Source organism: Xenopus laevis, chromosome 3S, assembly GCF_017654675.1.
Source record: "Xenopus laevis strain J_2021 chromosome 3S, Xenopus_laevis_v10.1, whole genome shotgun sequence".
NCBI lineage: Eukaryota > Metazoa > Chordata > Amphibia > Anura > Pipidae > Xenopus > Xenopus laevis.
In genome coordinates this window covers 89,935,827-89,957,782 of record NC_054376.1, presented here as the reverse complement: position 1 = coordinate 89,957,782, position 21,956 = coordinate 89,935,827, and the positions used below count along the sequence as shown (strand labels likewise).

The following is a 21,956-nucleotide window of genomic DNA, read 5'->3' as shown; positions in this document are numbered from 1 at the left end:
CTTCTCAGCAGGAAATTCCCGGCTATTGGGTGTCAGGACTGCCAGAAGTACCCGACGGCGCTGTTTACATTCTCGGTGGTCAGTGCAGATCCAAGGTGGCGGCGCACATGCTGAACACATGGCTGCAGTATCGCTGCATGATGATGTCATCTCTGGTGCCGGGATCTCGTCATAAAAGGGCGCCCAAAACACTGTGACAGTGCCCAAGAATAGGATTCAAATCACTACTGATCCTGGGTTCCAGTACTGCCTGTTTTCCAGCCTTGATCCCTGCTCCAGCCCTGATTCCTGCTTCCAGCCTTGATTCCTGCTCCCTGTCCGTGATTCCTGTTACCTGCCTGTGTTATTGAACTTGCATCTGTTCTGCCTGCCCTCGTTAACTCCTGCCTGTGACCAATACTACTGATTCTGCTTAACCCTTCGGATACCGCGACCTTGCTCCCACTAGAGGGCTTCCTCCTTGATCCAGACTACCTCCCTGGAAGGAGCTCCCGGCTCCCTGACATTGGGGAGTGGGAGTTGAATCAACAGGTTTACGACCTAATCTGCCTAAAGTAGGGCCGCACATCCATAGATCTGATGGTTTCCTTTCAGAACAAGAAGAATCCAGTGTTCTGCTCATGGGACAAGGACCCCAGAGTAACCTTCTGGGAAGCCTTCTCCTTCCAATGGAACTTCCAACTAGCTTACATTTTCCCTCCAATTTCGATGTTAGCAAAGACCATCAAAAAAATTCAGGAGGACAAAGCCCAGGCCATCCTTATAGCCCCCTGGTGGCCAAGAAGACTCTGGTTCCCCCTTCTACTCCAGATGTCTCAAGAGGAGTCCTTCAGACTCCCTGTAACTCCGAACCTGTTACACCAGGGATCTCTACTGCACCCAGATCCAGGGTACTGGACCCTGACTGCATGGAAATTGATAAAACTCAGAACGGAAAGCGCAATCAACACTCATATCATCAAGAAAGATGTCTACCTCTTCCAAATACAACAAAATCTGGAAAAAAAATTCCAGTTGGGGGTTAGAGAAGTTCAGATCTCTTTTCTCCATAACAGAGGTCATCATCATTGAATTCCTGCAGTCAGGATTAGAGGCTAGACTCAGCACTTCTACTCTGAAAGGTCAGATTTCAGCCATATCTGCTTATATGGATATACAATGGTCTTCATATCCTCTGATTAAAAAGTTCTTCAAGGGATTTATCAGAATCTGTCCTCCAGTTAAAGACACAGTCCCTCCCTGGGACCTCTCCCTAGTGCTTGATGCACTAACCAAGGCACCATTTGAACCTCTAGATGACATACCGCTAAAAATTCTGACGTTAAAGACGGTCTTCCTACTTGCCATATCCTCTGCAATAAGAGTAGGAGAACTACACGCTCTATCATCTGATGAAACTAAGATCCAGTTTCTTCACGATAAAGTCACTCTAAAAACTCGAGATAACTTCATTCCCAAGGTTGCCACAAAATTTCACATGTCTCAAGACATAGTGCTTCCTTCCTTTTTTGAGAATCCTAAAAACGAAGAAGAGAAAAGACTCCATAATCTCGATGTGGTGAGATGCCTAAAGCTCTATCTACACAAGGTGTCAAGTTTCAGGAAATCTGAAAATCTTCTTCTCTTCAGAGGTCCCAGACGAGACATGGGGGCTTCCAAAAAAGTGATCTCAGCATGGATCAAAGAATGCATTCTCATGGCCTACTCCTCTCAGACAGTACCTGGGCCACCATCAGTCAAAGCACACTCCACCAGAGGTATAGTGGCGTCTTGGGCCTTCCATGCCCCCCACGAGATCTGCAAAGCTGCTACCTGGAAAAACCTACACACTTTTTCAAAACACTACTGTTTTGATGTTTACTCTAAAAACCAAGCTGGATTTGGGCTGAGTGTCCTTTCAGCAGCTGCAATAAAAGTTCCTGAGTAATCCCTCCCTATGTGTTCTGCTTTTTACATCCCCTTATTGGCCCACTGCCATGCTAAGGACAGGAAAACATAAAATCTTAACATACTTACCGTGATTTTCATTTCCTGGACTGAAGCATGGCAGTGGGCAGGGGTTTCCCACCCTACTAGGGGGTATTGTCTCCAGTCGTTGAGAAGGGCGCGGGGGGACCCGGATGGACTTTTATTGTACTTCCTGTGCTGCCTTCTGGAAGGGGATTAACCCCTTATTGGCCCACTGCCATGCTTCAGTCCAGGAAATAAAATCACAGTAAGTATGTTAAGATTTTCTGTTTTCTGTCCTTAAGGAGCTGGGATGTGTGGTAACTGCATTCACCAGTAGAACTCTGGACTAAGGGGCCTATTTACTAACATTTAAACTCCCCCCCCCCACACACACACAAATCTTTAAAAGTTTGTGGGTTTTCTATAAAAATCTAAAAATCACTAACCAAGAAAAACTGCCAGGTAAAAGGTGTCAAGGTCCTATAGAAGTCAGTGGGAATTACACTGATCTTACTGGACTTTTAGTAGTTTTTGTGGGCCAATAGACTTTACTGTCTGTATAAAGGAAAAGGGAGTGTAAAAATATATCTATTTTCCTGTTGCTTGCACTGGAGTTCACAGAGAAACAAAATTACTTGCACTTCAGAAATGTGTCTTCTTTGTCCGGTTACTTGTATTGGTTCAAGCCATGTATATTAGTCTGCCTTTGAAGGAACAATAAAGACCCATGCTACGGTTACAGTAACAATTTATTTAAAAAAATAACTGTTGAATTGTCTAGCCTTCACACTGGACTGTTCCAGGACTTTGTAATATAAAATGTGGAGGATACTATGTACAGAGAAACACAAAAAATAGACAAACATTTGAAGGTGCATTTGATCTTTCAGTACTGCTTCAGCAACACACAATAACCTGAAATATTAAAGATTATTTTGTAACAAGAGTGTTCTAATGTGCAATTTATTGCGGCCGAGGCAAAATCACTAGGAATGGCAGTTCAGTATTGCCTATATACAGGTTTTCTCCATGCTCAAAAACATCACTGATCGCCCAGGTTACAGTACCATCGGGGTCATGGAAGCTTGCCAAGATCTTTCCATCATCACCTACTTCCAAAAACAAGCCATGCTTCCTTAGAAGAATGCTGTATAGAGACAGTGGGATAACCTGCAAAAGCAGCGGAGGACAATGTAGTTTTATTAGAAGGTACATGGCTTGAATAATTAACAGGAGTAGAAGGCGACAATACCAAGAAAAGTTGCCTGGACCCTCCAATTTGTACCAATAACAACTCTGCTACCCTATTCAAACTCACATACTGTACCTTATCCCATGCACATTACAGTGTTCTTTGGTTCTTGTGTCTAATGATCTATTCTTTGTACCTCCACTGCCTGCTTGTTTTTTTATTGCCCGTAACCTAGTGCAAGTTAAGGCAAGTGCATCAAACTGACAAGTGCTTTTTCAAAGATAATTACAGAGTGCAATTTGGGATTCTTTTGTTTTTGTTCTAATGATTTGTATTGCTTAATCTCATGCACCGTCAGCTACTGCTGGCTTTGTAATTATTTATAATTGCATCTATGTGCACAGCCACTTAAATATTTCAAAAAAGTGCTTTTTCAACCTCAGATACTTTCATTATGGATATGTGACATATTTTACAACATTGTTATTGGGAATAAAATGTTAAGAATCATGCTTTAGTAAAGCAGTTGTGAAGGGCTGATTGATTACCTTTACAATTAGTCTTTTCAGCACAGGATAAGGAGCAATGGCATCTAGAAATGGTGTAAAACGCCCAGGGAATCGTGTAGTAGACAAGCCGACTCTGTACGTGCCCATAGAGGAAATCCTGATATTATCTGGATAGCCAGGTAAATTGTCCACAAACACTTCTTTCATACCTGCTTTAGTGCCAGTTAACCAATACCTGTGTGAAACATGCATAATTAACTGAAAGAAGAAATTTACTACAAAATGTTCCAACTATCCCAGTTTTGCTTGGGCAACAGGGTGTGACTCACTATGTAAGGTGATCACTGGTTTGACCCTTGTTACTTATGCTCTTGTAAGGCAACCACATAGGGGCCAATCAAGGGAGAGCATACACGGCTGTGATACTGTACACCTCCCCACATGGCTCAATAAACCAGTTTAAGAAAAAGAAAGGGCCCAGTTGATTCAGGGTCCCCATATCATAGATGATTACTGCATAATCATCTTATATATCTAGAATTCAATAAACTAGAGTGCAACTGTGCTTTACTGTAGCAACACTAGTTCTATCCCCAGTCATCATTAGTAGTCTCTCAAATTAAAAAAAAAAGAAGAAAAAAAAAGTTTCCATGTACCGTACAATTCTGCATATACTGGTCTCTGCTACTAAGATAAAATCCTCCTCTGGAGAAAGTGCTATCCCATTAGCCATGTAGAGATTGTCCAGGAGACTCCTTGCTTTCTGTGTCACAGGGTCATATTGAATGAGTCGGCCCAGGTGATTCGTTTCTAATACCTGATAAAAAACAGACTGTCTATATAAATATATTTAAAAATAGTTGAAATGGACACTAAGGGCAGGACTACATGGCTGATTCCGACGCGCTGCGCAAAATCGCAGGCGTCACGTCGGATGCGACGGAAATAAGGTAAGTAATTCAATTGTCGCATCGCTGCGTCTGCATCCGACAGTCGTGTCGCATCAATGCAGCGACACGATGCGACAATTGAATTACTTACCTTATTTCCGTCGCATCCGACGTGACGCCTGCGATTTTGGTTCCCTGTAGTGTAAAATATATGCTACACACACACACACACACACACTCTCTCTCTCTCTCTCTCTCTCTCACTCACACACTCTCTCTCTCTGGGGTAAACGATTTATTACCTCATATCTATGATGCCGTCTACCCCATTTACTGCTTGAGTCTGTAAAATAGATGGTCCCATTCTTGGAGACTTCCAGTCCATTCAAAAATCTAAAAGGAATCTTATCCAGTCCTGTTAAGAAATAATAATAAATGATACAAGCTTAATTGTTTAAAACAATTATTTTAGAATAGTGGAAATCTGCATGATATCACAAATGCTATGTAGTCTGGAAACGTGTAATTAAAAAATTGGGTTCTGTACAATGAAAATCAGTATGAGAACGTGCTAATTGTTTAAAAAGAAGCAGTTCTGGGATTCATTATTGGTAAGACATTTCTGCCAGCCCGTTATTGAAAATGTATTATATGCTAAGAAACATATTAGATATTTAAACCAGCATCCATTTAGACGTTTCTAACAAAGACAAGAATAAAATATATCTTTTTATGGTAACATTAAAAAAAACATGTTAAAAACAAGCATAATTAACATTTAATATCAATAAACTTTTTCATATTTTCACTTTCTGATGCCCTTCTGTGATGCTTACGCTATTGCCGAAAAAACACTATAGTAATGGCACATGGCGCGCTTTCCCTCCCATGCTGTTTCTAGCTTGTTGAGCTGCAAAACGGTCAAATTTGATTTCATAGACTATTATGGGAATCACTCTGGCCCTGCTGATAAACCCACTGGTAAGAGAGTGACTGATAGAAATGCTTTTAAATGTCCAAGTTGCAACCACCTGAATGGCAGGATCACCACCGTTTTTGTTAATGCAGAGGTATGCAAACTAGAAATTGTGTGGACACAAAGGGAAATCTTACACCAGGCCATTTCTGTTGCTTTGTCACCTAAGCAATTTCCATCTTAGATGGCAATTGCTTGGACATGAATCAACAAAAACCTTTCTCCATATACAGCAATTTCAATAAAGAAGTACAGACATTTTGGGCTTTCCCCCTTACCGTCTTCATTTGAAATCAGAAGGCTTTTCTCTCCAGTCTGTGGGTGTACTCTATACAATCCAAAATAGGAATCTGCCACAATCAGGTATCCATCAGGAGCCATTCTAATCCCATGTGGCCGCCCACAGATAGGTTCATATTCTGGGGTGCCTGTGGAACAAAATGCAAAATAAAATGTACTCTCTCTTTACTGCTCTTCGAGTGCATTGCCATTATGTTACAGCTCCTAGGACAATACACAATGTTGTCTGTAAAGCAACAACACCAATTTATCAGGTCTTTGATCTTGCTATAATACTAGAAACTGGAACTGACTCTTGGATCTGCTGCTGGTCATTGAGCCACCTTACCAGATAAACAAAAACAGGAAGACTTTTTTATTAAATTGGATACTGTATTTGTATGCACCCAACCCTGAACTGCCAAATACCCCTACCCTTGAGGTTCTGAGAAGTGCCTTAGGGCATATATCCTATACTTGGCACCAACACCACCTATATACAGTATGTTGTCCAGAGTACTAGGTAAGGATTGGAAACACACTATGGTGAATAGTTATAGCCTGTGCTGTCTTCTACTGGCCAGTGTCTACTATAGTAATCCTGGGAGACACCATCCATGACTTTCCATTCTGAGTGGTTAACCTCAGAGTGAGATAATTCCAACACTGCAAAATGATTGGGGCAATTGTGAGTGACCATTGTTTTCACCTTACCAACATTTGATATACCTCAAGTGAAATGGCTATGCTATAAAGCTAATGCCCATCAAAAGTGATTCGAATGTTTTCTACTTTCTGTAGAATGTAAGAATGTGACTTATTTTCCCCCCATTTGCTGTGCTGCACCTACCACACTCTGACACGTTCTGGCCCATCTGTGTTATGAAGAATAGCTGTTCTCCTCTGATCACCCACAGTTTCCCATCCACAGTACCAGTGTAAATGTCTCCTAGGGGGAAAAAAATCATTGCATATAATACATACAGTATGTTGTGCTTTTCATCTGGTCCTAAAAGGGAGGCTGTTATGTAAGTTAGAATTTGAGAATTATTTAAATGGTATTTTAATAAATACCGTATATACTCGAGTATAAGCCGAGTTTTTCAGCACAAAAAATGTGCTGAAAAATTCTACCTCGGCTTATACTCGAGTCAGTGGCAGTGCACATTCCGCCAAAGCTCCAAACAAGCTTTCTCCTCCTCTGTGGGAAGGTTCGCAGCAGCACATTTGATCTCGCACCCCCAAAACAAACAGCGCAAAGGTGGGAGCAGCAGCGCGATCAGTGGGGAATCTACATCAAAACCCACATGATCTGTAACGTCAGCATGCGCGCCACCTACACTTCAGCCGGTATCGATATGGCGCCACACTCCTTGCGCAAAGTTGTGCACTGCTGCTCCTCGGGTAAGCATCATTGTATCTGGCAGGGAGGGGGGTGTTCTCCGTTGGCTCCTCAGGATCAGGGGGCCCCATGGATGGGTTGCGGGCCCCAACCGAGGTGCAGGGGCATGGGACTCAGTAGCGCACACGCTGATTCAGTAGCATACGCTGACTCAGTAGCAGACGCTGACGTCACTGATCATGCTGCTGCTCCCACCGTTGCGCTGTTTGTTCTCACCACGTTATTTTGCCATTTATTTGCACACAAAAACAGATGCAGCTACAGTGCTAAAATTGTAAAATATTGCAGGTGCTACTTGTCTGCTTTGTCTGTCATTTTTAACAATTCTAATTTTCAAAACATAAATCACAATGTTTATACTGGAACTCACGTGAGAATGACCAGAATACACTTTGATATTGATTTGTTTGCAAGTTCTCAGTCATACAAAGCAGTAAAATACCTTGGCAATTTTAAATTAAAAGACTAAACAAAGGAGATATCATTTTAACATTTTTTCTTTTATGAAACTACAGAATGGTATTAATGTTACCAAGCCATGGATGCTGCAATCCCATACTGTTTTTTTTAAAACGCAAAGGTTTAAATAATATTATTAAATATATCTATCTACAAATACAAATAGGATCCTGCTTATCTAACGGTCTTAGTTGTGTCTAGGCTTATACTTGAGTCAATAAGTTTTCCCAGTTTTCGTAGGTAAAATTAGGTACCTCGGCTTATACTCGGGTCGGCTTATACTCGAGTATATACGGTATGTCATAGCATCCACAAAGCCATGCAAAAATGTACAGTCCTACAGGGATTACTTTTTAACCCAACTAAAGGTCAATTCCTGCCTCTAGGTGGAAAATTACCAAGTCTCCCCCAAAAGGGAACTTTGTTTTTGTTGCCGATTTGAATCATAAGAATCTGGAACATCTGAAAAACTCAAAACAATTAGTGATATGCTTGCAAGAAGGTGGGCACTGCCTGCATTATAGTTTCAGCTGTTAGGGAAAGTAGAAGCCAAAGAACCAGTCTGGACATTCCATCTATACTGGCACTTCACATGAGAAACAGCTGCCAGACAATCTGAAATGTACTGATGGGAAATAATAAGTGGTGGTTTATAAAACATATCAAAGTTCTATGTACAGTTCGTGACATACACCCTTCTGTACACTGCATCAGAAGCAAAGATTACAATAATCAAGAACATTGCGCTCACTTGAACTTAAAGGTAACAGTAACACCAACAAATGAAAGTGTATTCATTCAATTAAAATAGAATGCACTGTTGGCCTGCACTGGTAAAACTGGGGTGTTTGCTTCAGCAACTCTACTATAGTAAAGGTATGGGATCCGTTATCCTAAAACTGTTATTCAGAAAGCTCCACATTATGGAAAGTCTGTCTCCCATAGACTCCATTTTATCCACATAATCCAAATTTAAAAAAATTATTTCCCTTTTCTCTGTAATAATAAAACAGTACCTTGTACATAATCCAAACTAAGATATAGTTAATCCTTATTGGAAGAAGAACCAGCCTACTGGGTTTATTTAATGTTTACATCAATTTCTAGTAGACGTAGGTCTGAAGATCCAAATTACGGACAGATATGTTATCTGGAAGGCCCCAGGTCCAGAGCATTCTGGATAACAGGTCTCATACCTGTATATATAAACAGACTGCTGGGTAGCTGTAGGGGGCAGCCATTCAAATCTGAAAAATGAGAAAAGGCACAGCATACACTGCTGATAGATAAGCCATGTAGTATACAATGCGATTCTACATAGCTTATCTGTTATCTACTATTTGTCTTGTGCTTGAATGGCTGCCCCCGTGGCTACACAGCAGCTTGTTTATATAAACTATAATAGTCTTTCTGAAGCAAACACCCCAGTTTTACCAGTGCTTGGCAACACTACATTATTTATTCATTACTTTAAAACCCTTTCATTTTTTTGCTGTTCCTTTAAGGGACAATAACTGCCACAAAGTGATCTTACTTTAGCAATCTGTTTTGTATTTAAGAAAAACCTGGAAAAAGTAAGGCATGTATTTATTTGGCGCTAAAAATGTTGTGATATTCTGCATGCATTACACAGTGGCTGACCCAGAAATGTATATTGGCCTATTTCTTACAAGCTGTATCCTCTAGCTGTAAAATGTAAGACTACAACAGAGTTCCTATTGGTTAAAGTACAGGAACATTGGACAATATTCCCAAGAAGGTCAGCTGATACACTCAGGTTTGAATCCAGCAGAAGGGATCTTGTCTGTGACTGCACAGTGTTAATTGTAAAGCACATGAACACTGTCACGTATTTTTTTTTTTCAGATAAGGATCATGTGCACATGTACCATACTTGGGCCTCCTGATGAAGGTATTTGATGACAATTTCACATGTTGTGTCATCACAACGTTTCTAGATTAAGGTAGCTGGTTGAAAATACTATCAAATAACCTGGTGTGTCATTAGTCTTAGCTTTGACTTGCTAATTAGGCTTGAGTGGACATAGTAATGTAACTCAACTAATGTAACTTATTGAGTAGAAGAAAATAAACACATCTATGTAGTACAAGTAATCCCCATTACCTTACCTGCCCAAAATTCTGCATTTAAAAAAAATAATGATCATAGTAGTCACTAAGCATGAGACAGTACCTTCATTGTCAGTGGTAAATGATTCGGGGCCTTTCAGCTGCCCATAAAATATCCTTCTTCCTTGTTGAAGTTTTCTGTTTACGGCCAAAGACCCCACTAGCGGAGGAGGAGGTTTTTCAAACCTGTACGAATTAAATATCTATAAAATGTCTTTCCCCTGGACACTATTATAATTGCTGTTAAACACAAAGCTGTAAATTCTGGCATAATTCTAACTTTATATAAACAGTGTTTGGTAATGTAACATTACATGACTTATTGAAGGTTATTATACTAAATAATGTACCCATTACTGTACAACATATATAAAAAGTAATCTTGGGTGACCTTTGTAATAACTCTCTAAGGACTTATGCATTAATGTTTTGAAACTCTTTGGTGACTTTTAATATTTTACAAAAGAGAGTACATAATTCAGATTTTTTTTTTTTCCAATTTGTTTTTATTCAAAATCCAGCATTAATAAACAGATGGTTTCACATTTGCAATGAGTCGTTCATGTTGTTAGATGTTATATATGTGTACATACTTAATAAAACAGTGTTTTATATAAAACTCTTGAAGGTTAATTTTTTCCAACATATATATTAGGGATGCACCGAATCCAGGATTCGGTTCGGGATTCGGCCAGGATTCGGCTTTTTCAGCAGGATTCGGCCGAATCCTTTTACCTGGCCGAACCGAATCCGAATCCTTATTTGGATATGCAAATTAGGGGCGGGAAGGGAAATTGCTTGACTTTTTATCAGAAAACAAGGAAGTAAAAAATGTTTTCCCCTTCCCGCCCCTAATTTGCATATGCAAATTAGGGTTTGGATTCAGTTCGGTAGTCGGCCGAATCTTTCACGAAGGATTCGGGGGTTCGGCCGAATCTAAAAAAGTGGATTCGGTGCATCCCTAATATATATTACATGAATAGGTATCAGAAAATAAGGTATTTAGTAAAAGTCTAAAATCTATTAGGATGAGGCAGTGATATTTACACATCTACATACACCACTACACCTAAGTACGATAGGTGCTGGAGATTCGTTTTCTTTATTTTTGAAAACAATAACACAAACAAAATGGTTAACTTAAAATCAAATCAAACATGTCCACTATATGCCCTGGATGTAAAGATGTGGAGCATCCACAATTACCCATATGAATTATGATTTTTTTATTCAAGCACCCCTTTGAAATAGAACATTCTTCTGATCTCATAACATGGTAGTAACTGTTTTATAGTTCCATTGATATAAAAAAAACATAATATGAGTATTTACCCTCAAATTTCATTCTAACTGCCTTCTAACTGAACTGTCAATCTAACTGCACTTGTTTGGGCCTGACAGTTTGAGAATGATAATGGAGGACTATTGTGAAAATATCCTCATGGAAATAAGAATTATTTAAAAAAATAAAGTTAGTTAATTATTCTGTACCATTTTTGAAATAATTAGGTCACAATTTCCCTCTCAGCAATCTGACTCTCTACAGTTCTGTGCCAGTTGGTTATCTTGAAAGACATTGTCTAGGCAAGGAAGCTCACACTTATTTGCCCTAACTGTCAATTCAAAATCAGACTCTTATGGAGAGAGACAGATTGCTGAGAGGGGGAACTGAAGAGTAACTTGATTATTTTACACACATTATAGAATTTTAATTGATCATATTTAGAAAGTACCTCTTTCCATGAGATACAGCGTATATAATAGTTTTATATTTACATTAGTTTCCTCTTTAAGGTCTAGAAGTTTCTAAATCTACATTTGGGTATTTAATGATTTGGGTAGTAATGGTTTCAATGTACCTAAATACAGTAGTATGTTCCTATCAAGGGATAACTAAATGGGACAATGTTCTGTATTTCTGAGTGGTTGCTATAGTAACATATTGACATTTTTAAGCTAAAGGGGGTGTTCACCTTAAAACACCTTTTTTTTCAGTTAGTTTTTGATTGTTCACCTGAAATAAATACTTTTTCCAATTACTTCTATTTGTGACAGTTTTCATAACATTGAAGTATAAAGTTTCATTTTTAACCTTCTAAAGCAGATATGGGGAGTGGGTGGTCGACCCTTTAACTGTTTTAAATTGATACATTTAGTTGATACATTTGTTGTCTTTGTCCCTGCTGAGCAGAATCCCCGAATTTCATTAAAGGCAGCTGTTAGAATCGATAATAGTTGCTAATATTTCACCGATTGCTGAGAAATGTATCAACTAAATGTAGCAAATTGTAACAGTTCAGAATCTGCACCAGGATCACTTGAGTTGCCAGACTGAGACACTACAGGCACACACATTAAACGTCTTCCTAAAACTTTAGTTCTTTTTTAAATGGAAGTGCATACGGTCTACTGGTGAGCTGACAGTGAGGAGTATATACATGGGTGTGCCCTCCTGGCATGACCTACACTGCATGTGAATTCACAAGACTACAAACATTTTCATGTAACAATGAGGCCCCATTATTACCATTACCCAGTGGTTTCATTTCAGCAACTTGAATAAGGCACATATCAATATGGTCCTAGCTACAGAGACATACAGAGACATACAGACACTCACGTAAATGGCTCTGGATCAATGGGGGATGGCAACAAATAAACACCCACAGCAACTGCAAGCAGAGCAATTGAAATTCCACATTTGAGATACCTGAAATTGACAAGTCTTTCATTATTCATGGGAAAAAAGCAGATGTTACATGCACATAATTGGCAGCAGTAGCTAGAGATGTATGTTAAGCTAATAAGACTATGAAGATTTTCATTCATCCAGGTCATGGTATATCTAGTATAGGTAAATCTAAAAAACAACTGGACTTGCTGAGTAATCAATGAAGACGTTTCACTTCTCATCCGAGCAGCTTCTTCAGTTCAGTATTAAGCTAATAAACAAGTCTACTTCCGTGTAAGTGCAAATGATGGAATATTTCCATTTAACCGCGTCCTCTGAACAGAACAATGCCACCCCCTCTATTTTTAGTGCTGGGTTTGTAAAGGATTCAATAGAAGGAACAGCTATATCCATATAAACACTTGGTGCCATAATAACCACAGATAATGAAGCTTCTTACGTGACGATGCACAGTGCTTTCATTGCCACTGTAATACACTGCGATATATAATGCAACAATGTTAATAAAATAACTTGGAATATAAGTAGAAATAAACATCCGGCCTTCAGGTCCAACAGTTTTAAAATCGTTTTTTTTTATAAAATTTTGAAACAAGTAACCTGGTTCATTAGAAAAGGCCCAGGCCTATGGCACATGGGGACATTTCCAGTGTTTTGCACCCAGAGATCACGGAGAGAAAAGTTACTATGTACCACCCACCCTGATTAAACCTCTTTGTGATTCACAGGGAGGGATGGAACAGAAATGAAATCATTCTTGGGATTTGCCAGTTTTCTTATTATGCAAGTCTTTCCAATTTCGTGCATCTCGGTGGGAATTTAATGAATACGCTGTATCGGTTATGCCTTAGGAAGCACAGAAAGATTGATCTAATGTAGTATTGTTTTTTTAAGGATCCAGACAAACAATAAGAATAAACAGCACATTAAAGGAACAGTTCAGTGTAAAAATAAAAACTGGGTAAATAGATAGTATGTGCAAAGTAAAAATCTTTCTAATATAGTTAGTTAGCCAAAAATGTAATGTATAAAGGCGGGAGTGACAGAATGTCAAACATAACAGAACGCTACTTCCTGCTTTTCAGCTCTCTAACTCTGAGTTAGTCAGCGACTTGAAGGGTAGGCACATTGGACACAAATGTTCAGTGAGTTTGCAATTGATCCTCAGCATTCAGCTCAGATTCTAAAGCAACAGAATGATCCATGTGCCCCCCCCCCCAAGTCACTGATTGGTTACTACCTGGTAACCAATCAGTGGAAACCAAAAGAGTTTGAAAAGCAGGAAGTAGTGTTCTGGCTATTATGTTAGACATCCAGTCACTTCAGCTTTTATAGATTACATTACATACTAAATATATTAGAAACATTTTTTATTTTGCACAGTTTTTTATATCTATACTAAACAAATTCCTTTAAGATTTATTTATTTTAACTAATGGCCAAATGAGAGGAACAGTAGCTTGATCATTTATGTGAATAAGCCAATGTTTGGCCATGCATCACTATATTACAAAGCAGGTATGAACCATTAGACAATGTTTACATTATTATATTATCATTATAGATAAAAAAAATTTAACTGCAATACACATTCCCATTGGAGAAACACCCCATACACTACTGTTACCATACACCACTTTAGTCCTTTAAGTGCTATGTGTTTAATTACACAGTTTAATCAACCAGAAGGGGTGAGATGTAACAGCCAACAATTTAATGAGGAGAACTCAATTCTAAATCCTGTTATACCAGGAAAAACTCCCAGCACAATGGGTTTCCATTGCCTGCAGGGTTTGGGGCTTGGCATACAGCTCAAGGCACCTCCCAACTATTGTTTTTGCTGTACTTTGATCCCAAGTACTGTCTGTATTTCTTGTATTCAATATAATTGCTGTTTCCATTGAAACTTTGCATAGTTTTAAACTGCCCATCTATGCAGAGGTGATTAAGTGAGTACTGCCCAGTTTCATGGTTACATAGTACATGAGACTAAAAGTCAAACATCCATTAAATTCCTTCCTGACACCAACCCCAAAGAAACCATTTATTTTTTCACTTGCAAAAAAGGCATCCAACCTCTTTATGAAATAAATGTACAGTGTTGCGACTACCACTTCTGGGTGAGAATTACACAACTTCACAGCTCTTTTTGTGAAAAAAAAACCCTTTCTTACCTTAAAGGAGAAGAAAAGCTACGGAGGCATTTTATTGCCAATAGATTAACTGCATTAGTGCAAACTAGAATGCTATATTTATGTTTTACCATACCTGAGTAAAAAGCTCTAGAAGCTCTCTGTTTGTTTAGAATAGGAGCTGCAGTACTAACTTGGTGTGACATCACTTCCTGCCCAAGTCTCTCCCTGCTCACTTATAGCTCTGGGCTCAGATTTCAGCAGAGAAGGGAGGGGGGGGAAGAGGAGCAAACTGAGCATGCTCACGCCCAGGGCAAGGAGGATAAAGCTGAAGGCAGGAAGTCTGATACAGAAGCCCATGTGTACACAATAGAAGAAAATGTAAATAGAATAATCAGCACAACTTCTTACACCTTTCCTTCTTACGATATGGTTCAGGTTCCCCAGTGGCCACTTATCACCGGTCAATATTGAAGAAGTTGTAATTGAACAGCCATACTCTGTACTCCATACTCCTCCCCAATGGATAACACTCCCCCCCAGAATAAACCCTACTAGGCTTATGTCCCACAGGCTACAGAGTAGGGCAGACAGTGTAAGGCACACACACAGGGAGCATAGGGCAGGCAGAGTATGGCACACACAAGGAGCATAGGGCAGGCAGAGTATGGCACGCACAGGGAGCATAGGGCAGCCAGAGTATGGCACACATAGGGAAGACAGAGTATGGCACACACAGTGAACATAGGGAAGGCAGAGTATGACACACAGGGAGCATAGGGAAGGCAGAGTATGGCACACACAGGGAGCATAGGGCAGGCAGAGTATGGCACACACAGGGAGCATAGGGCAGGCAGAGTATGGCACACACAGAGAGCTAAGGGAAGGCAGAGTATGGCAAACACAGGGAGCATAGGGCAGGCAGAGTATGGCACACACAGAGAGCTAAGGGAAGGCAGAGTATGGCACACACAGGGAGCATAGGACGGGCAGAGTATGGCACGCACAGGGAACATAGGGCAGGCAGAGTATCGCACGCACAGGGAGCATATGGCAGGCAGAGTATGGCACACACAGGGAGCATAGGGAAGACAGCGTATGGCACACACAGGGAACATAGGGAAAGCAGAGTATGGCACACACAGGGAGCATAGGGAAGGCAGAGTATGGCACACACAGGGAGCATAGGGAAGGCAGAGTATGGCACACACAGGGAGCATAGGGCAGGCAGAGTATGGCACACACAGGGAGCATAGGGCAGGCAGAGTATGGCACACACAGGGAGATAGGGAAGGCAGAGTATGGCACACACAGGGAGCATAGGGAAAACAGAATACAGCAGGAGACCACTTTAGGATAAACAGCTCATGCTGTGCTACATACAGTGACACAGTGCTGGTGCCCCTCCAGCAGTTTGTCTGAGATGTGAACAGGTGAACAATATGGGCACTTTCAGTCTGGGTCTGAGGCAGGCCCAAACTGGCAATCTGTGGGTTCTGGCAAATGCCAGACGGGCTGCTATCGGGTACCATAGAAAGACATATTTAATGGGCTGCTAGGACCTGTTTGGGCCTCTTTGTACTTGGAATGCCAGGGCCTGTTTTGACTCCCAGTCCAGACCTGGTCTGAGGTGTGAACAGTACAGGGATTTAGGGGTGTGAACAATGCAGGGGGGGCTGTGGGCCAGATGTGCTGCCAGTTGGACAACATGCCATGATAGTAATGGTCTGCCAACTCAAGCACATCATTGAGCAATAGTAGTAAGACAAAACAGAGGCGCCAAAAGGATAAAAATAGCTAAAAGCACTTAAAAACCCAATGGGTAATTCAGAGGAGGTAGTAATGAACTTACCTCCTCCAAGCAGACACCAACGAAAGTGGTAATTTTCAATAATAGTTTATTCACAAAACAGTATTGCAACGCGTTTCGCAGGCATTTCCTGCTTCATCAGGCAATATGGAACGGGAGCAAAAACAACTAAAAAAACAGAGACAGGCAAATTTGTAAAATATTATTGTATACAGCTGTTCGGATTGTGGGGAAGTGTGGATACTGAGTGATGCCCTTGGACCAAGTATATGGGGGGAAGGGGAAACAAGGGGAGGAGAAATAGTTCACAGCATGGGGAAACAAGTGCTGATGGACATGGGGGATAGGCTGCAAGTATATATTATCTAAATTGGAAACCAAGTATCTTGGTGGGAGACATAATAGGAGACATAAAATAGTAACATACCGTATATACTCGAGTATAAGCCGAGTTTTTCAGCATCCAAAATGTGCTGAAAAAGTCTAACTCGGCTTATACTCGGGTCAGCGGGCAGTTGCCGATATTGCAGTCACTTTTAATCATTCCTATACCAACAGTTCACTTGGGGAGAGACTGCAATATCCCACAATGCCCTCTGTTGGTTTTATGAAAGAATAACAGTGCGCCCTCTGTTGGTTATATCAAAGAATAACAGTGACTGCAATATCACACAGCGCCATCTGTTGGTTGTATCAAAGAATAACAGTGACTGCAATATCACACAGCGCCATCTGTTGGTTGTATCAAAGAATAACAGTGACTGCAATATCACACAGCGCCATCTGTTGGTTGTATCAAAGAATAACAGTGACTGCAATATCACACAGCGCCATCTGTTGGTTGTATCAAAGAATAACAGTGACTGCAATATCACACAGCGCCATCTGTTGGTTATATCAAAGAATAACAGTAACTGCAATATCACACAGCGCCATCTGTTGGTTGTATCAAAGAATAACAGTGACTGCAATATCACACAGCGCCATCTGTTGGTTGTATCAAAGAATAACAGTGACTGCAATATCACACAGCGCCATATGTTGGTTGTATCAAAGAATAACAGTGACTGCAATATCACACAGCGCCATCTGTTGGTTGTATCAAAGAATACAGTGACTGCAATATCACACAGCGCCATCTGTTGGTTATATGAAAGAATAACAGTAACTGCAATATCACACAGCGCCATCTGTTGGTTGAATAAAGGATTAACAGTGATGGCAATATCACACAGCGCCATCTGTTGGTTATAAGAAAGATCAGTGATGGTTTTATGACACACAGCACTCTCTGCACAATTCTCTGTCACCATCAACTTTGCAAAGAAGTCCGGTCGATCGCTGGGGGAGTCTCTTTGGCGGAAGGTGCGCTGCTGGGAGACAGGGCTGTAGTTGTGTCTAGGCTTATACTAGAGTCAATAAGTTTTCCCAGTTTTCGTAGGTAAAATTAGGTACCTCGGCTTATACTCGGATCGGCTTATACTCGAGTATATACGGTAATAAAGGACGTGACCTAAGGTATATTTAAAGCCAGGGGATGTAGCACAGATGACTAAACCAACAAAAGAAATCAATGAAATTAAGATAGAGTGAAAAACTTACCAGTGTCTTTGTATATAGTGTGACTAATTAATGGGAAGTATGTGGGGGGAGGGGAAAACAAGGGAAAGAGGAATAATTCACAGCATGAGGAAGCAAAATGCATCACTCAGTATCCACACTTCCCCACAATCCGAACAGCTGTATACAATAATATTTTACAAATTTGCCTGTCTCTGTTTTTTTAGTTGTTTTTGCTCCCGTTCCATATTGCCTGATGAAGCAGGAAATGCCTGCGAAACGCCTTGCAATACTGTTTTGTGAATAAACTATTATTAAAAATTACCACTTTCGTTGGTGTCTGCTTGGAGGAGGTAAGTTCATTACTACCATCTCTGAATTACCCATTGGGTTTTTAAGTGCTTTTAGCTATTTTTTATCCTTTTGGCGCCTCTGTTTTGTCTTACTACTATATCGAGTCCACCCCGAGTGGAGGGGTATCATCCCCTTTTTCTTTTTCTACAGAGAGCGACGTTTTATTCCTGAGTGGGGTCAGGATAATCTCCCCACCTGCCTATACAGTGGTTGCCTATCGGTAACCCTGGTTTGTGAGTATTAATTTGTTTACTCTACCATTACTCCCTGTTAAAACATATTACACTATTGGGGCTTCCTTTTTGTCTCCACATCATTGAGCAACTTACTGCCACAACTGTGCTGCGCTTTCATTTCATCAGTTTTAGTATTTTACAAAAACAAGTGTACCCAGCCATTTATTGGAAACAAGTTTTTTTTCATGATGATACATACATTATTATAATACACAAAAGCCATGAATATCTTGTAAATTATATCCTTATAAACGGTGAGTTCTGATGTCATCAGTTATAAACGGTGAGTTCTGATGTCATTTCTGTCACATGACTCACTGAAATTTGTGTATTATAATAAATAAAGTACCTCCAGTTGCAAAATATGAAAATATTAGAATTTACCTTGGAGTTCCATGACCTCTATAAAACCACTTGGCCTTCAGGGGTACTTTATTCACTATATAATACACAAGAATATGGTATATATAATATATATAAATGTATAATGTATATATATAAAATGTATCCTTTTAATCTTAAATGGAGATCATGAAATTTGTGTCAGAACTCACTGAAACTTGTGTATTGCACATGAAAAAATGATGCACCCCCTATTATAAAATATTATAAGTGACTTTGGGTTTCTATGTATAAAAGGCCTTCAGCATTATATGGTCCCAGAACTCCGTGGTGACTACCAATATAATTATGTTACAATATAAGGTACATAAACCCTATACAATTAACAAACATGGTGCATTTTTTTTAGCATTAAGAATGTCAAACTGGAGTTACATTAGGTGAAGCACTGTTATCCTCCCAACTTCTCAACCGTTTTGTGGCGTAAAGAAATAATTTACTGCTAATTCCATGTTGTACATCCCGCCTCAATGCCGGAGGATTAGTGAACACGTGACTAGCCCCAGGTAAGGAAAGGACACAATGCGCGTCTCCCGAGTCCCAGCTGCCGCTTTGTTGTTCATCTCTGACGCAATTGTGCCGGTACTACTTGTGTCCTCCCCTGAGCCTGTCCTACTAGCGCCGCCGCTGCGTGTGCCCGGGACTCTCTCACAGAGCTCTGCACTTTCATGGCGCGGTTACCATAACTATTAGCACCGAGGAAACTCTTCCTACCCCACCTACGACTCAAACAGCCGAACTATAACTCTCACAAATGTGTTTGCAAACATTCATATTGCATGAGTATCAAAGCGCTGCGCCTCCTCTTACATGGCTCCTGGGCGGTGTGAGGACTTCGGGGATCGGGACCGACGTGCTGAATTGGATGAGATCGCTCTGACAGGAATGTGAATGACAGAATTCAGGAAAGATCGCACAACATAGTCCGTGCTGGAGCTACAGAGGAGGAGCGAGTGCGGCTGTGCGGAGGGGTCACTCAGAGTGCAGGGCTGCGGCTCACTGTGGGCAAAGCTTTCTCACACACAATAGCCTCATGCGCAAACCCCTTCCTCCTACATCTCAGCCAGTGTCTCTGCTTCACTCCTGCACACCTGTTCTATTCTGCTTCACTCCTGCACACCTGTTCTACTCCCACAGCGTACTACTGCCTCTATAACCCCCAAATACCGACACTGCCGGATAATAGCACCTGTTGCTTCCAACAGCTGCTGGGCCTCAATATGAACATTTTAGGCTACACATTTTCAGTTGTATATTGAAAACAATGACAGGGTCAGGTCACGTGCTTTTGAAATGGCATCAAATTAACCTACTGCCCCAGGGTCACAGACGTTCCAATGAAGGAAAAATCATTTTAGGGGCTGCTTCATTTAAGTAAAAACCATTTTAATGAACATATCCTGCCTGAAATGGGTTCTCACCAGTAGAGTTGCCACCTCTGGAAGAAAATACAAGCCTTCCTATATATTTATCTTTTTTCCCTATTAATAACATTGGGATTAGCCATCATTTTAACGGGCCAGGCCAGTAAAATACCAGCCAGGTGGCAACCCTAGTCACCACTGACCCCTATACCATCCAGCAGTGGCGGGCTTGGCTGCCTCTAAAACTCCATCTCTGCCGAGACAAAGCTAGGTTAATACAAGCAGTATTTGCCATTAGTGATATGGGGCCCAGCCTCTCACACCAGCTCCCAAACTTGCTATTGATAGCAGTGTCTTCTCTGACTCCACTTGAAGCAACAGAACAGGAGTCAGGACTCCCCCAGGCCTGTTAATCAGATGCTTCTGCTGAAACTACAATTGATCCATTTTTAGTATATCACCCGTTCGTTCCCTGTGATCATTTTATATCAATGGCACGGAGCAAGTCAGGGAATTCTGATATAGATGTAGAGTGATTTTGGGCAATCAGACATTGCATATTTGGGATACAGCAGGCAAAGTGGCATTGCCCTATAATTGTTTTATAAAGACCTGTCCCGGCTTAGCCGATAAGATGAGTTTTGCTTCCATTTTGTTACAGACGACAGAGTTAATGAAACTACTAACTGGTTGCTATGAACAATTGCAGGTAAACAGTTTAGCACCTACAGTTGTGTTCAGAATAAGAGCAGTTCACCATCACTAACCTGATCAATCACTGTTTTCGGTATAAATTATATTTCAACATGGCAAATTATTTACTAGTATGTGTAATACGAAATCATTAATTGAATCATTCATCGAGGCTTATTCCAAATTGAAAACGAACAGTCAGGACATGCATGCTGCTGATTCTGTCATTGAATCATTCATCGAGGCTTGTTCCAAATGATAAACAGCCCTTATTTAAGGAAGGGAGGCAGCAAATGTTTTGCATGTTGGTTATAGAACATTTCTCTCTGAACAGTTTGTCAGACGCCAATACACTGTGAAGCATAGTGGGACAAGCATCATGATATGGGGATGTTTCTCATGCTATGGTGTTGGGCCTATTTATCTCATTTCAGGGATCATGAATCAGTTTCAATACATAAAATACTAAAGGGGGTCATATTGCCCCTTTAGGTTTGGGGCAGATGGGAAGATTCGGGGAGATTTAGTTGCTTGGCGACTATTCGCAAGTTAGACTCACAGCTTAAGGGTTGGGGCAGACTGGGAGATTCAGTCGCCTGGCAACTTATCGCTTCTTCTGCAGGACGACAATCTCACCAAACTGCCTTCCGTCTGCTTGAATGAAGAATCACCTGCGCTAATGCACTCGGGGCGCTTAGATTTCTGAAGCCACACTTCGGAAATCTAAGCACCACGAGTGCATTAGCGCAGGTGATTCTTCATTCAAGCAGACGGAAGGCAGTTTGGTGAGATTGTCGTCCTGCAAAAGAGGCGATTAGTTGCCAGGCGACTGAATCTCCCAGTCTGCCCCAACCCTTAAGCTGTGAGTCTAACTTTTCCCCAAGGGACCTGTTATCTTATATTGTTACAATTACTTATTTGCTTAT

At 40.7% G+C, this 21,956-nt stretch overlaps 1 protein-coding gene across 1 annotated transcript; it reads right to left on the bottom strand.

Annotated features, from left to right (window-relative positions):
- Positions 1-2,681: 2,681 nt before the first annotated feature.
- Positions 2,682-19,989, bottom strand: LOC121402198 (adipocyte plasma membrane-associated protein-like; the record flags this gene model as incomplete). The annotated part of the gene is made up of 9 exons (XM_041588631.1): positions 2,682-3,120; positions 3,691-3,886; positions 4,308-4,468; positions 4,844-4,956; positions 5,796-5,945; positions 6,647-6,745; positions 9,852-9,973; positions 12,408-12,497; positions 19,784-19,989. Coding segments are annotated over 9 exons (1,344 nt in total), but the record flags the coding sequence as incomplete, so codon positions are not given.
- Between the last annotated feature and the right edge of the window lie 1,967 nt (positions 19,990-21,956).